General features: G+C 30.6%; 1 protein-coding gene across 8 annotated transcripts in view; it reads right to left on the reverse strand.

Annotated features, from left to right (window-relative positions):
- LOC143232334 (uncharacterized) overlaps positions 1 to 13,793 on the reverse strand; it is a 77,731-nt gene that overhangs the window by 10,791 nt on the left and 53,147 nt on the right. For all 8 annotated transcript variants that reach the window (XM_076467618.1, XM_076467621.1, XM_076467620.1 and 5 more), the window contains 2 exons: positions 8,728 to 8,930; positions 1,334 to 1,588 (listed from right to left, as the gene is read on the reverse strand). In XM_076467618.1, the coding sequence (XP_076323733.1) occupies positions 1,334 to 1,588; positions 8,728 to 8,930 (458 nt within the window). The remainder of the gene's footprint in view (positions 1 to 1,333; positions 1,589 to 8,727; positions 8,931 to 13,793) is intronic.

The following is a 13,793-nucleotide window of genomic DNA, read 5'->3' on the forward strand; positions in this document are numbered from 1 at the left end:
GGGTGGTCGACTCACAATCTGAGTTACGAGTTCAAATATTTCAAATACTGATTACCATATATGCTTACCTTATATGGGGTTGCTGAGTGTGCTGGCCCCCAGATGTAAAAATTATTTGCTTAAAAAATACTGATTCCAAACTAGTTGGGATTAGGGCCATAATGAGCAAAAAGATAAACAAAGTAAATGAACCTCTTCCATTTATATCTACACATTATCACACAGTACATTAATGCTGAAGAGTTAGACAAAAAGGAAAGCACTTTTAAAAAAGTAGAAGTTTACATATGCCTTTAAGATTTATTTTATTGATACTGGCATTTTACAGTCTTGAAGGTAAACTTTCATTCATCTGTTCTTTATACGTTTTAAAATAATTCAAACAATTTTGCTTGAGAAGCTTATACTTATAGGAAAAAATTCTCTCAATTTACTATGACGATTATGAAAAGGTTGGCTGACAGCAAATGTTACTCGCAGACATTTACCAATTATATGTTTGGCATTCAACCAATCAGAAATGATGCAAGAACCTCTATACAGTGATCAAGCAACTGATTAGAAGTATGCCTACAGATGCAAGAACTTGTACCCTTTACTGAGTATATCTTTGTGCAAAACGAGATTCTTTCGTGCAAGCTAATTCAGACCTGAACTCGGACTATTTTAGGGTATTCACATTCTACGAATTGTAACTAAAAGTATATTGTAAGTGAAACTAATTTATTAACCACATTAAGGATATACACTCTAACATACCTGAAAATATTTTATTACTCTGCTTTAAAATCTGTCTCACTGATCACCTCTGGCATGACAAAAACTTAAATGTACATTAGGTATTGCAATGAGTAAAAATTTTCCAATTTAATTAACTATACAACTACTTATATTCTGATATCAAATTTCATGGATGGAAAAATGAATATAATATGTTATGATAAAGTCATTCCAAGCAGTAACAGTCAATGTTCTTATTTTATATGGAAGCTAAAATACATTCAAAAAGCATCTGAAAGCTTAAACTGAAACTAGACAATGTCTTCATTGATAAGTGCCTTTACAAAGTAGATTTTATGCCAGGACACAACTCTAAGCTTACAATATGTTGGAGGACATCATGACTTTAAATGCATCTGACTCTGAAAAACCACCTGCACTGAATAGTCATTCAAATAATCACTAAAGTTCTTTTATTACCTTAAAAATCACTCTAGGCTGAAAGTTCATTAAGAATACTTCAATCTGAGGGTTATGTAAAGTGAAATACTTCCTGTATCACACCTGCTACTGGCAAAATATGTTTCTACCTACAATCTAAATATAAACTTACCATAAGCTAGAAGGTCTTCAATAATTTCAACCTGACTAGCTCTGACAGCTAAGTGCAATGGAGTATCTCCACTGTCATCCCTGGAATTAACAAAGGATCCAGCTTGGAGCAACAAGTGAGTAAGTCTTGGGCAACGATGCATAACACAGTAGTGTAAGAGATGGTGATGACCAACAACTTTCGCTCCACCCTTAAGTAAGATGTCCACTAATTCTACATCTTTGTACCACACTGCTTCAGCTAACGGGGTATATCCTGACCAAATATATATCATAAGTTGATAACTAATCTATTTGTGTGTTATTAATGCTTTAGTTGAATGATAGTATTGTTGAAAGTAATTTCACATCCTTCAGAACATTATTAGTTGTTTTTTCATATGATGTACAAGTATGCAAGTTGTTGTATACGTACGCAAGTTCAAACACATAAATAAAAGACAAGCAGTGTATGTATAAATGAATATAAAAATAAACAATGCTAAGAAGTCACAATACATATTAAAGTTGAGTTTGAAGACTTCACACCACAAATTTTAGTGACTGCTTGTTTATATTAATGACTCAATTTTAAGGTAAAAGTACAAAATCTCAAGAAATAAAACATATGTGAACATTTAGATAAGTTTCATGGAAAACATGTGACACACGAGTTTATTGATAATACAGTTATCGTATGATGAAGTATTTAATGTAAATAAAGGATCACTAAACATGGATACCTAGATAACTGCATAATGGCATAGTGCACATTTAAAATGTTGACCATTTATATAGCCAACATTAATTATCCTAAATATGAAAAAAACGTTCTGATAACTATGCTCATCACTTTATGAAGTTCTAAAGCTCTTTGTGGATATGAAAAAGTCTTAAATAGCTAAAAAGTGTTATAGTATTTATAACCATTTCACCTCCTACTTGATATACTCTACAAAATCAAATTCACACTTATACCAAAACTGTCACCTCTCTCTAATACCAAAGCTGATTAAAAGCTTAAAACTTCCCAAAATTTTGATAAACAAATATTGTCCAGACGAAACTGGTATCTTATATTAAGTATTGTGAAAGATTCACTGAAAGATTAAAAAAACATACACACTCTATGTGTAAACCTGTTAACAATGTTTAAGGGCTTTGTACGTACAACACATACATAAAAATTGTTCTGTAATTTCTAGTATGTCATTTGGTATACATAAACATATCTTTAGTTTTTTAAAAATGATTTGATACACAAAACAAGTGGTGCTTTAAAAGTGTTTCACAAACAAATAATGATGAAATATATATTTCAGAACAGGTCATTTATTGTTGGGTACACATTAATATCCACAGCTTAAAAAATTTCACAAGTTTTAAACATTAACTCACATTATCTTATTACATTTTACCATTTCTTATAACTATTTCTCAAAAAAATTAATAAAATAATTTTTGCCAAACAAAATAAATTTAATTTTATAGCCCATGAAGGGTAATGAACATGAATAATACAACACAATAAATTTTTCAAAAGGCACTAATCTATATTGTATTTTAATATGAAGTGAATATCAAGAATATAAACATAAATAATAGGTCTTCTCACTAGCAAATGTATTTCATATTTCAGCTTTGCTAACAAAAAAGTAACAAATGTACATAAAACAGCATACTTTATGACATTATCGTAACAAAATTCTGTGCATGAAAAACAGCAGTTCCTAGAAATTGTCAACCACAGAATTCATAAATAGGAGATTGGAAGGAGTGACACAGATTTACTTCAGAAACTTTATTTTTTAGGCTAGAGGATAGCAAGCATACAGAAGCAAAAGTCTTTAGGAGTCAACAGATAAAAGTACAATGTTATTTTTGCTATATCAAGTTTTCCTCAATTTTATTTTTGTACAAAAAAGTTACTGAGGAAACGTCTGTTGAAATATTCAGTTTCAATTTTAGTGAGTTGGTATTTCAGATATGTAGGAATTTCATTATTATTATTATTTTACAGAGCTATTTATTGTTATTTCACATGGATTTCTGGGAACTATTGTTTTTCAGAAGGTTAACATGTTTGAGGTGGTAGGCATCTCTTCATGTCACTGTCTTTGATACAAGTTTATGTACACAAGAGTTAAAGACTTCAACTTGTGAATTCTCCAAAGAAAGAAACTTACAACTCCATAAAAGTCTTTAGAACTCTCTTCCTTTCATTTAACATGTACTGGGTTATAGAGTTTACATATTATGCTTACATTAACCATAAATCTTTCATGGCTGATACCTATTACTTTAATAATTTCTGCATCCTCGGCATATGGGCTTGGTCATTTTGACCAACCTTTCAATCATCATATAATTACGAAACTATATGCATTATAATGATAGCAAAGAAAGAAGTTGCCAAAGCAAAGCCTAGAAAAAGTTGCAAGAAAATCTGATAACATTCGAAAGAGAGCAGGCAACATAGAGGATTGCAAAATCAAGAGAACAAGATGAAAGATATGCTAGAGAAATAAATACATTAAAGAACAAACAAGGTTGCAATTAAGTTGATGAAAGTAATATTAAGAAGAGATGGAAAGAGTATTATGAAAAACTAATGAATGTAGAACATGAAAGGAGGTTTTGAAAGAAGAGGTAACCTCAGAAAGTCCAATGGAAAAAAAGTCAAATGGTTGAAGGTGAAGAAAGCCATTGATAAAATGAAACTTGAGAAAGTGACTAGCAGTGGAAGTGATAAAGTTTTTCGAATCAGACGACAATTAATGGGTATAACAGCTTCTGTATGAAATGGAAAGAAGAAATATGTTCAGAATGGGAGAAAAACATACTAGATTCTATATTTAAAAAAAAAAAAAACTGTGAAAATGATGAAAACATTAACTCTCTCACCACACTCTCAATCCCACAAGATTACCTCATAACCATTTTGTGCCTGTTACAGTTTTCATACTATAACGTTTAATACAATATGTCCATCTTCACAAAAGCTAGCAAAATTTTAGTAAGCATTACAAGTCTTTTGTAAACAAAAAATAAAGGTTTTTTAATTATGTATTTTTACTAAAGATTTGTAAGTAAATATATATAAAGCATCTATATATACTAGTTAGAGTACTGAAAGATTTTTATATTAAGATCAAAAATACTTTTCTTTGACACAAAAATCTTAAATTTTTTGTGTAATTTCATAAAGAAATTTCAAATTTTGAAAAAAAAAGTAAACCATTGTATTTCATGTTATTTTCTCTGTCCTAACTTTATAGAAGGCTGATCAGTTTGACTGACCTTGTAACCACCAAAAAGTAATCAAAATAAATCTAAATTACCTTTTTTTTCTAAAAATGACTTCAAATTGCAATATGAAACTACATTTGTTTATCCTAAGTTACGTTATACTCACAATGGTATAGATTTATTTATACTTCAATTTTATTGTTTTATTTCTCTTTGAACCTTGGCTAATCACTATTCATGTCATAAATTGTAGTTCACTTTGTGAATGTGCAGCTCATGTTATGTTACGCCCAAGGCACTCACAAGTGTACATTGTCAAAAATTTAATATTATTTGTTTCACCTAATCTAACTTTAACATAAAAGGTTTCTTATTCTTACAGTTTAGTTACTTTTATAATAATAAATACGTACGAAAAATAAGAAAAAATTCTTATCTTGGTCTATTTTTTTGCTGTCAGTGACACTTAACTCTACTTTTTTATTCTAATGGTAGTACTGCACCAAATAATTTTATATTTAATTAGATAATCTACCATAGAACACAAAATAATAATGTGCAAAACCAGACAATGTTCCACAACTGTCAGAAATTTTATGGCTTTCTAAATATGCAAAAAGAGCTGTTAGGAATTCAGCAAAGCTGGTCAAAGTGTTTCTTGTGGGAATAAAGACTGAACTGTAAGTGAAACTGCCAATTCTCTGTCCAGAAAACAATGTCATATAATATATTATTTGATAGACTAAAATAATGAGTTTATATTGGTTATAAATAAATAATATAGTATTGAACATCAGAGAACTACTGGCAATTTCTGAAAGAGAGGATATGTCAGGTGGGCGTAGCCAGAAGGGATCCAACTTGGATTTCTTGGCTCTATACCACCAAAGAGAGTGAAGGCTGTAAAAATTATGATTTGCCTTACCAATGACAATATTATAAAAAGTAATTTATGTTAAATTCTGTACTTTTTGGAGGTGTGGTAAATAAATTAAAGAAGCAGAAATGCCTAGAGAGTAACTGTGACAATTCCCACACAAGTAGGATTTCTAGATTTTGTTTTAGTGTTGCCTTATAATAGTAAGAAATTAAGTCTTGTATACTACTAAAATATCAAGTACTAGTTAGATGTTTATGCTATATTTGTTAGTATATTATGAAAAGATAGCAGTTCAAGACGACATTTAATACAGAGGAAAGACAAGGTGGAGAGGATTGACTGATTTAGTGTTTTATGGCACAAAGCAGCGAGGCTATCTGCGCCAGACATTCGGTAAAAATGTAAAAAAATAAATAAATAAATGTAGTAATAGACATAAATGGAAATGAAGGTAAAACAAAAAAGTATAAAACCAATGTTGACACCTAGTCTACAATGTTAAGATAGAAGGCAGAGTATAAGAAGTTGTAAGGTATTTACTCTAGCAAAAAGGTAATGATCATAACCTGCCAGGAAGACTAACAGGTAAGTTCAAGAACCACCGTCAGTCACCTGAAGTTGGTCTTTCCAGTCCTGGTTCCGGGTTATGTGTCATAGCAACCAGTATCAAAATGTAAAAGAATAGAAGTTTTAAAAGAGACATAGCAAAATTGTAACAATGAATAGCCAAATGTCCAGTAAAAAGATAAAGTCAAGTAAGGTGGAGAGGAATATGAAGTTGAGTTGTTACAATAAATGATGCACAGAACCATAACCTATAGAGAAAAAAGACACAAGTAAATGACCCCATATCAGAATAAGGTTAAGGTTATAAGAAGCAGTCCAGCTCAGACATGGCTTAGTCCAAGTTAAGGGCAATTTTCATGTTAAGATTAAAAGTGTTTTTTAACCTTTCAGTTTTCAAATTTTATTTACATAGCCTCTATAATATTCTAAATTAATATCAAAAGCTTTTTCTTCAGTAAAACTTTATATTTTACCTGTTATTTTTTTCTCTACCTTAACATGTATGGACTAACTTTTAACAAAAAAACAAAACTTAAGTTACAACTCTAACTACTGCATGCTGTTATTTATTCTTATAGCAAAGCTAATACAATTGAAACCTCCTGGTCATTTTAATATATTGCTTTACTGCCACTTAAATAAATTCTTTACTGTTATGATTTGATGATAATTTATCATTATGCTTCATCAAATAACAGCATGTTTTTTTGTGACAAGTTTGCTGTCATGTGTTCCACTGATGGGTTACAACCAACTTTTAGTTATGGACCATGTGACACCAGTGAGCCATATATTACAAGCACTTTCAATAAGCTAATTAAACATAGCATAGTTATTCACATAAATATTAGATACCTAGATTAAGTAAAAAAAACGAAAAGTGTTGTTGGTACAAGGGTAGGAAATATTAATACTATTGGTGGAAGCAGATGTGTTAAGTAACCTAATAAGTTTCTAACTTTTACAATTTAGTTACCTTTATATCAACAAGTAAAAAACATACACAAAAAGAGAAGAACTCTAGCACTTACATAAAGGTCTTATACTTTTTGTTCTCATAATCCTAAAGAAATTTTAATGAAAGAAACTGGAAATGATGCAGTTTTTGGGCTAATAATATAAGGAATAGTAAGTCAGAGAAGTTAATTAATATGTACAGAGGGTTGATAAAAGCATTTAAAGATAAAAGTCATAAATTATTTGTGTCAGGGATACTGTCAGTAATTAATTGTGGAGATGAAGTTGAGAGTAGGTCACTAGGGCTACGTTCTAGGCTGAAATTAACATGTAAGGATGAGCAGGTTAGCTGGTTTGACTTGTGGGATCAATTCAGTGGAAGGAGAGAACCTTTTAGAATGGATGGTTTAACATTTAAGCAGCAAAGAGTCTGACATGTTTGCAAGGGCTGTTAACTTAGTTGTAAGAGAAGTTTTAAACTAGGACTAGATAGTGGTAAGGTCAAAGATAAACTAAATTAAACAAAATTGAGATGTTGAGGAAAGTTTAGCACAAGAAATCAGTATAAATGCAGTTATAAGAATAGGCTTAATACTGAAATGCTAGAATAGATTGCTTTAGAACATTGAAAGGAATAGAAGATTTCAACATAATGGGAATTACTGAGACATAGTTAAATGTAATTATTTTGATGACAAAATTTTCTTTGAAATACATGGTTATAGGTTATATAATGGTGACAAAGCAGTAAAGACAAGTGACTATATGTAAAGCATGAGTTACTTCCTGTTGAAGTTGAGAATATTAAGGATAATAGAAAGGAGACTGAATCTAATTTGTTTTCTGTAAATGGATATCAAGGGAAAAAGCTCTTAGTACAAATTTGTTACAGACCACTAGATGAAACAGTTAAGATATCAGCTGTAATGAAGTCATAATTATGGGTTGTTTTAATTTCAGACATTGTCTTGGAAATGTTAGTCAAACCATGAGAGAGAAAGTTTTCTAGACACTGTTAAAGACAAATTTCTTCGCCAATTGGTCAAGGAACCTACAAGAAATAATGCTATTTTAGACTTATTGTTAGCTTCTAATACAGAAATGGTTGAGAAAGTGGAAACTAAGAAACACCTACGTACAACTGATCATTGCTGTATTAGGTTTGATGTTTTGCTGCATATGGAAATCAGGAATAATGATATTCTGATTCCAAATTTAAAAAAAACAACAGCAAAAATCAAATTTTGAAGGGATACAACAAAAATTATCTGTTGTGAATTGGGCAGCTGAGTTACTCAGAGACACTGAGCAAATGTGGAAAAATTTTAAAAGTTTACAATATACAACATTTTTCATATTTAATAGTGAGAATCATTGAACTAGGAGACACAAATATAGATTTAGGCAAAGAGAAAGCCTTCTTCAGTCAAGACATTTATTTTTCAGATAGGGTGGTTGGCCTATGGAATGGGTCGTCTTTGGATGTTGTGGAGTCATAAAGGGGAAGAATGAGTTTCTTTAAATATTTCCCCTTGGAATAGAGAATTTAAAACTAATATTAAAATCATGAACTAAAGTTTTGATGCCATGTTTACTTATATAAATTGGTAATAAAGTAATTAATCAAATTTTGAAGATAATTCCATGTAAAGGTCACAACATGTGCATTTTGACTTACCTGTATACATACATTTAAACCCTACACAGTTTTTCAACATTCATATAAATCAATCACATAGTAGTGGGTTAGCAGTTTCACTTACCATGTATTTCTTCGACATTGACCCTAGCTCCTCTTTTGACTAACAATCTCACTACATCATGATTGGCACGGTTTACTGCTAAAAATAGTGGAGTACGGTCAGAAGAATCCAGAACATCAATCTTGGCTCCACTGTTTAATAACATATCTACTATTTTGGGAAATCCCCGACTAGCAGCAACATGTAAGGCCGTTGATTTATCACTGGAATTCAAAACATAAGAATTTAATTATTAAACTTTAATGAACAATAAGATTATTAAAGAACCCACAGTTGCTCTTTTAAAGACAATAAACATATTTACCTTCCTATTTCAAATATTAGATATGCTGTTTGTTATGAATAAAAATCCTATTAAGACCAACTTCTGTAATATTGATACTTTTTGGACTTCCAAAGAAAAAAATAAACATTACAGTGTACCAATCAGTATACACATGGTTATGAAAAACCACTAAAAATAGTTTAAAACCAAACATTTTGCAAAAGAAAAGTAACAATCTTTCTTTATCGAATATTTTGCTACATTATATGTTTATATAGTAAGTGTTAAAAGTCCTAATGAATAAAATAAACCATTTATAATATATTTGAACAAAAACTCCTTGTTTTAATTAGTTGCTTTCAGATGATCATACAAACCTGGTCAAGGGCTACCTGTTCTAGCCATCCCTAATTTTGAAATAAACACACTGAAGAGAAAGCAGATGGTTAAAAAATTCCATCACAAATTTGTGAACTACTCTGATTGAACATATAATGGAATTTGTTCAATAATTTTGTTGTTGTTGTGGTAACTCGATGGATGTAAACAATGGATCCATAGATTCACAGTTCTGCACCTTAAACATCAAGCTTAGGTCAACTTCAGATTTATTGAAGTGTCATGATTAGCAGTCAATATCAAACTTTAATATTTGTTTTCTTAGTTGCTGACAATTCAAACTCTTATATTTTTTGTATATTGGCTTTTATTACTTGTATATTTTACATGGGAGATGAATCTAAAACTGGCTAGGTTAATTAGTCATTTAATTGCCACTTCTAAGTAACTGATTAAATAAGTTTAGTGTTTCTAATTATCACAACAATAATTAAAGTTATGAAAATACAACTAATCAAAGGGAAGGCAGCTGGCTGGTGGCACTCACCACTAACTCTTTGAGGCTACGTAAGTGTTAAATAAAGGCTATCTAATCACTGTCACCCATTTTGAACTGTTTACTAGATAGAAGGCAACTGATTGGTAGAACCCATGGCTAAATTATCTGGCTACTTAAATGTTAAATAAAGTGCAAATTTACAGTTTTTTAACACTGTTATGTTCCTAATTTTATTTGGCAACTGTATTATTTAGTATTGTATAAACAGGTATGGTTTTTATGGAAATATATTTGGATCCCTACAGATGTTTCCCAGAACTAAATAACTACTTTTTAATATTTTAGTAGGAGGTGAGGATCAAGAAGATGGAGGAGGGTGTCTGGATCTCTTTAGTTTTTTTAAATACATTAAGAACTATTTCTTATTTTAGTATAAGAAAGTGTGGATCTTCAGGAAGAATTCAAGGGCCTAGACACTCTTCCATACTTAAAATTAATACAGCAAAAGTAATGCAAATTTATAAGTACTGCTAGTAAAGAACTAGTTGGACTTCCCTACAAATCCCTGGATTCATACCTGATAAGGTGTAAATTGTAAAATCTGCTTTTAATATTGTGTTATATTTCAGAATTTATATAACTTTACTTATTACTATTAAGTAAATTAAAAGATTTCTTTCTTAACACCATCCTTTGAAACTCATCTCTTGATTCTGAAACATTATTTTTATTCATTTTTTTATGCCAGCCTTTTAACACTCCTACGAAAAGACGTTTCTAGTCCTGATTTCTCCAAGCCCATTCCCCTGGCTGTGGTTTCGCTAGATAGTAGAGAGGGACAGTGGGAATCTCGTTAATCCATTCATTAATGGATTTAAATGGCAATTTCATTTAAATACAAAATTATTAGCCTAATATTAATAACCTTTCAAGTTGCTCTGGGGCCTATTAGGCCCCACTTTTCGTAGGAGTGTTAACTTGATAAATTAGAAACGTAATTATACTAATCAATTTACTACTAGACATTGTCTAATCTCTAATTTTGAAATAGTCTAACAAATCATTAGTATCTAACACTATTAACTTGCATTAAATCTTTAGCCTTTTTATATGAACAAAACTCCAGTTTAATTATGATAAGCTCTACTACATATACGTTGCAGAAAGCACAATAGAGTAAAAATATAGGCCTGATTATAGACATGTGCAGCTTAGACAAGTCCCACTAACAGTAATATACATACAAGATGTTTGCCTTATTGTATGCAAATTAAATTCACATATTCATTTTTCTAGAATTCCTTTCTATATGTGGACAAAATTTTAATAAAATATAATAAAACCACTGTATTCCTAAAGTGTAAATGCAACAACAGATATTAGTTAGAATTACTATGAGTTCTTTTATGTAGTAAAACAAGAAAAACATCAAGCATTCTTATTCATTCTCTAATGGATTTTCAACTTTGTAAAATAAAGTTATGACTGTCAAAAGTCTTATTTTGCTGAGTAACTTGATGTTATTCTAAATTTTATGTTGTTTTACTTTAAACTTAAGCTATTTAAAGAATATTCATAATATTAAATGTTTACTTTGGGTAAAAAGATATCTGCCTTATAAAAATTATTTATGGCTAATTGTTTCCCTTGGTTACAAACCATTTAAGTAACTGCATAATTGTAGATACAACATTTAAGTCTCCAAAATTATTGTAAACAAACTTGTGACAACAGTCAAGAAAAGTGTATGCAGCATACAATATTGTTGCAATAGGCAACTGATAGTGAAAAAACATTTCACTGTTTCAAACAAATGCATGAACTGTAGAGTTTAGATGAATCCAGTATCCCACATACCAATTCACTTGTACACATGGTGTTCAACATAAGACACTGCATGTGACTCATTACTCTATGTATTCTAAATTATGAAATAATGTTAACCAGACATTAACTACTTTGATATGATATGCAAAAGTAAAAGGTAGTGTGGTTGAAAATGTAAAGTTTTAATAAAGCAAGGGTTAAAATAAATAAACTGATTAAAAGTTAGAAGTCTAAAATATTTTTGGACCAGCATTCAAACCATCGGATATTTGTTTGTAAAAGTAAAATTCCATGTTGTACATGTTAACTACATAGTTGTAAAGTGATAGTGTGTATAGAAAGCAACTATAGCAGTGCAGAGTAGAGCAGTGAACAAGACAATGGTTCTTTTTTTAAAAGTTAAATCTTTTACGAAAAAAAATCTTATCAGTTGAATGGATACATTTTAGCTACTAGGAAAAGAATCATAATAAATATGTATATATATTGTAAAGCATAAATGAAATTTAGCAGCAACACTATAAATAAGCAAAAAATTTATAATTTCCCCACATTGCTATATTTAGGGAGATATGTCACACTTTTATGGTAAATTTCCAGCAATAATGGCTTTTAATGAATCACAACCTCCAAGTACTAGCAACATTAGTTGCAGTATTGTAATTTCATCACCTACACAGCAATCACAGAAAAGCCAGTCAACTATGCAAGAATTTAACAGCTAAAGATAGGTGTACTTAGAAAAAACATGAAGCAGAAAAAGGTAACACATGTATCAGTAAACTACATAGCTAAGAGTATGCATTCATAACAAACTGTAGAGGAACCTGGTTTTGTAATGTTTTTTGAATCCTTTCATCTGAAATACTAAGTGCCATCAAAGGAAGAATGAAGTGTGGATCTTACCTCAAGGTCACAAGCATTCAAAAAACCATTCTTGACCATCTTTCTCAAAGAAGTGATGTGGTAGTTACTTTTGATATGTGACCTTCTGAAGCAAATGACCAGTACTTTATTTTGTTCATTTTATAAACCAACAGTAGGTATTAAAAGGATATACATTTCAAATCCATGAGTTTCCACTACCACACATTGTTGAAGTTAAAGCTCAGGCTGTTATTCAGTGTCTAGAAAGTAAACATAGCTTGAATAAGGCTGAAGTAATTGTTGTCAGATAATATTTCCAACTGTATAAAATCTGTTAATTACATTAGATAGAAAGCTAATACGTTTTGGTCATAATTTGAACTTAGTCATCAAGAGAGAACTGTATACAAGAATTGAATGAATGATTGCATGCCGTTTTAAATTGGTTGAGCATTTTCATTGAAGTGCTATTTCCAAATACAGTTTGGTACACAAGCAGAAACTTGTTTTACCAGAACACAAAATGATTCTTTGTCACTTGGTGGAAAAGCATTTATGCCACATTCAAGAGAACTGGAATCAATAACAACCCATACAAGTGGCACTAATAAAGTTGGATAAACCAGAGTTAATGGAAAAATTTGAAACGAGTAATGTGGAAGAGATGAAATTTTAGAAATTTTAGAGAAATTTACAAAGCATAATGAATTCAACAATCAAGTTTGTTATCAACACTCCATCAATTAAAAATTTTCCTAAAATCAGCCAAAGGTGACCCAGGAGTGTCAGTGCAGATTAATTAAACAAACAATACTTGGGGATCTTGAAATTAGGCATGTATCAGCTGCTAATGCTGACATTCTGGAATGAATATTACAAAGTGTTGTGTGATATGACAAAGGATGAAGTAACTTGGATGTACACACCAAATGCTTAGCTGTTTAAGGGAAAAGACAAAAAGACAGTCCACGTGTACTGGAATGTATGTGTTGTTTTCCTGTCATCTCCATAAAGAGGTGGTTTTCAAAATAATATCCCATGTTTCCTTCATATAGCTTCAGTACTCAGGAAATTTAAGAACAAACACACATAAAAAGTTCACTGCTGCTTTAAAGCTGTTAACATCTATTTACAATAATAAGAATGTGTCTACAGTCAGGTATCTCCTGGAATGATTGCTGAAGAGCAAGTGAATAGGTAAATGGTGTAGATCTTCAGCCTATGCCTGAATCATCTGGATACAAGAGCATTGTTGCATCTATGTGTTCT

Source organism: Tachypleus tridentatus, chromosome 11 (assembly GCF_004210375.1).
Source record: "Tachypleus tridentatus isolate NWPU-2018 chromosome 11, ASM421037v1, whole genome shotgun sequence".
Taxonomy (NCBI): domain Eukaryota; kingdom Metazoa; phylum Arthropoda; class Merostomata; order Xiphosura; family Limulidae; genus Tachypleus; species Tachypleus tridentatus.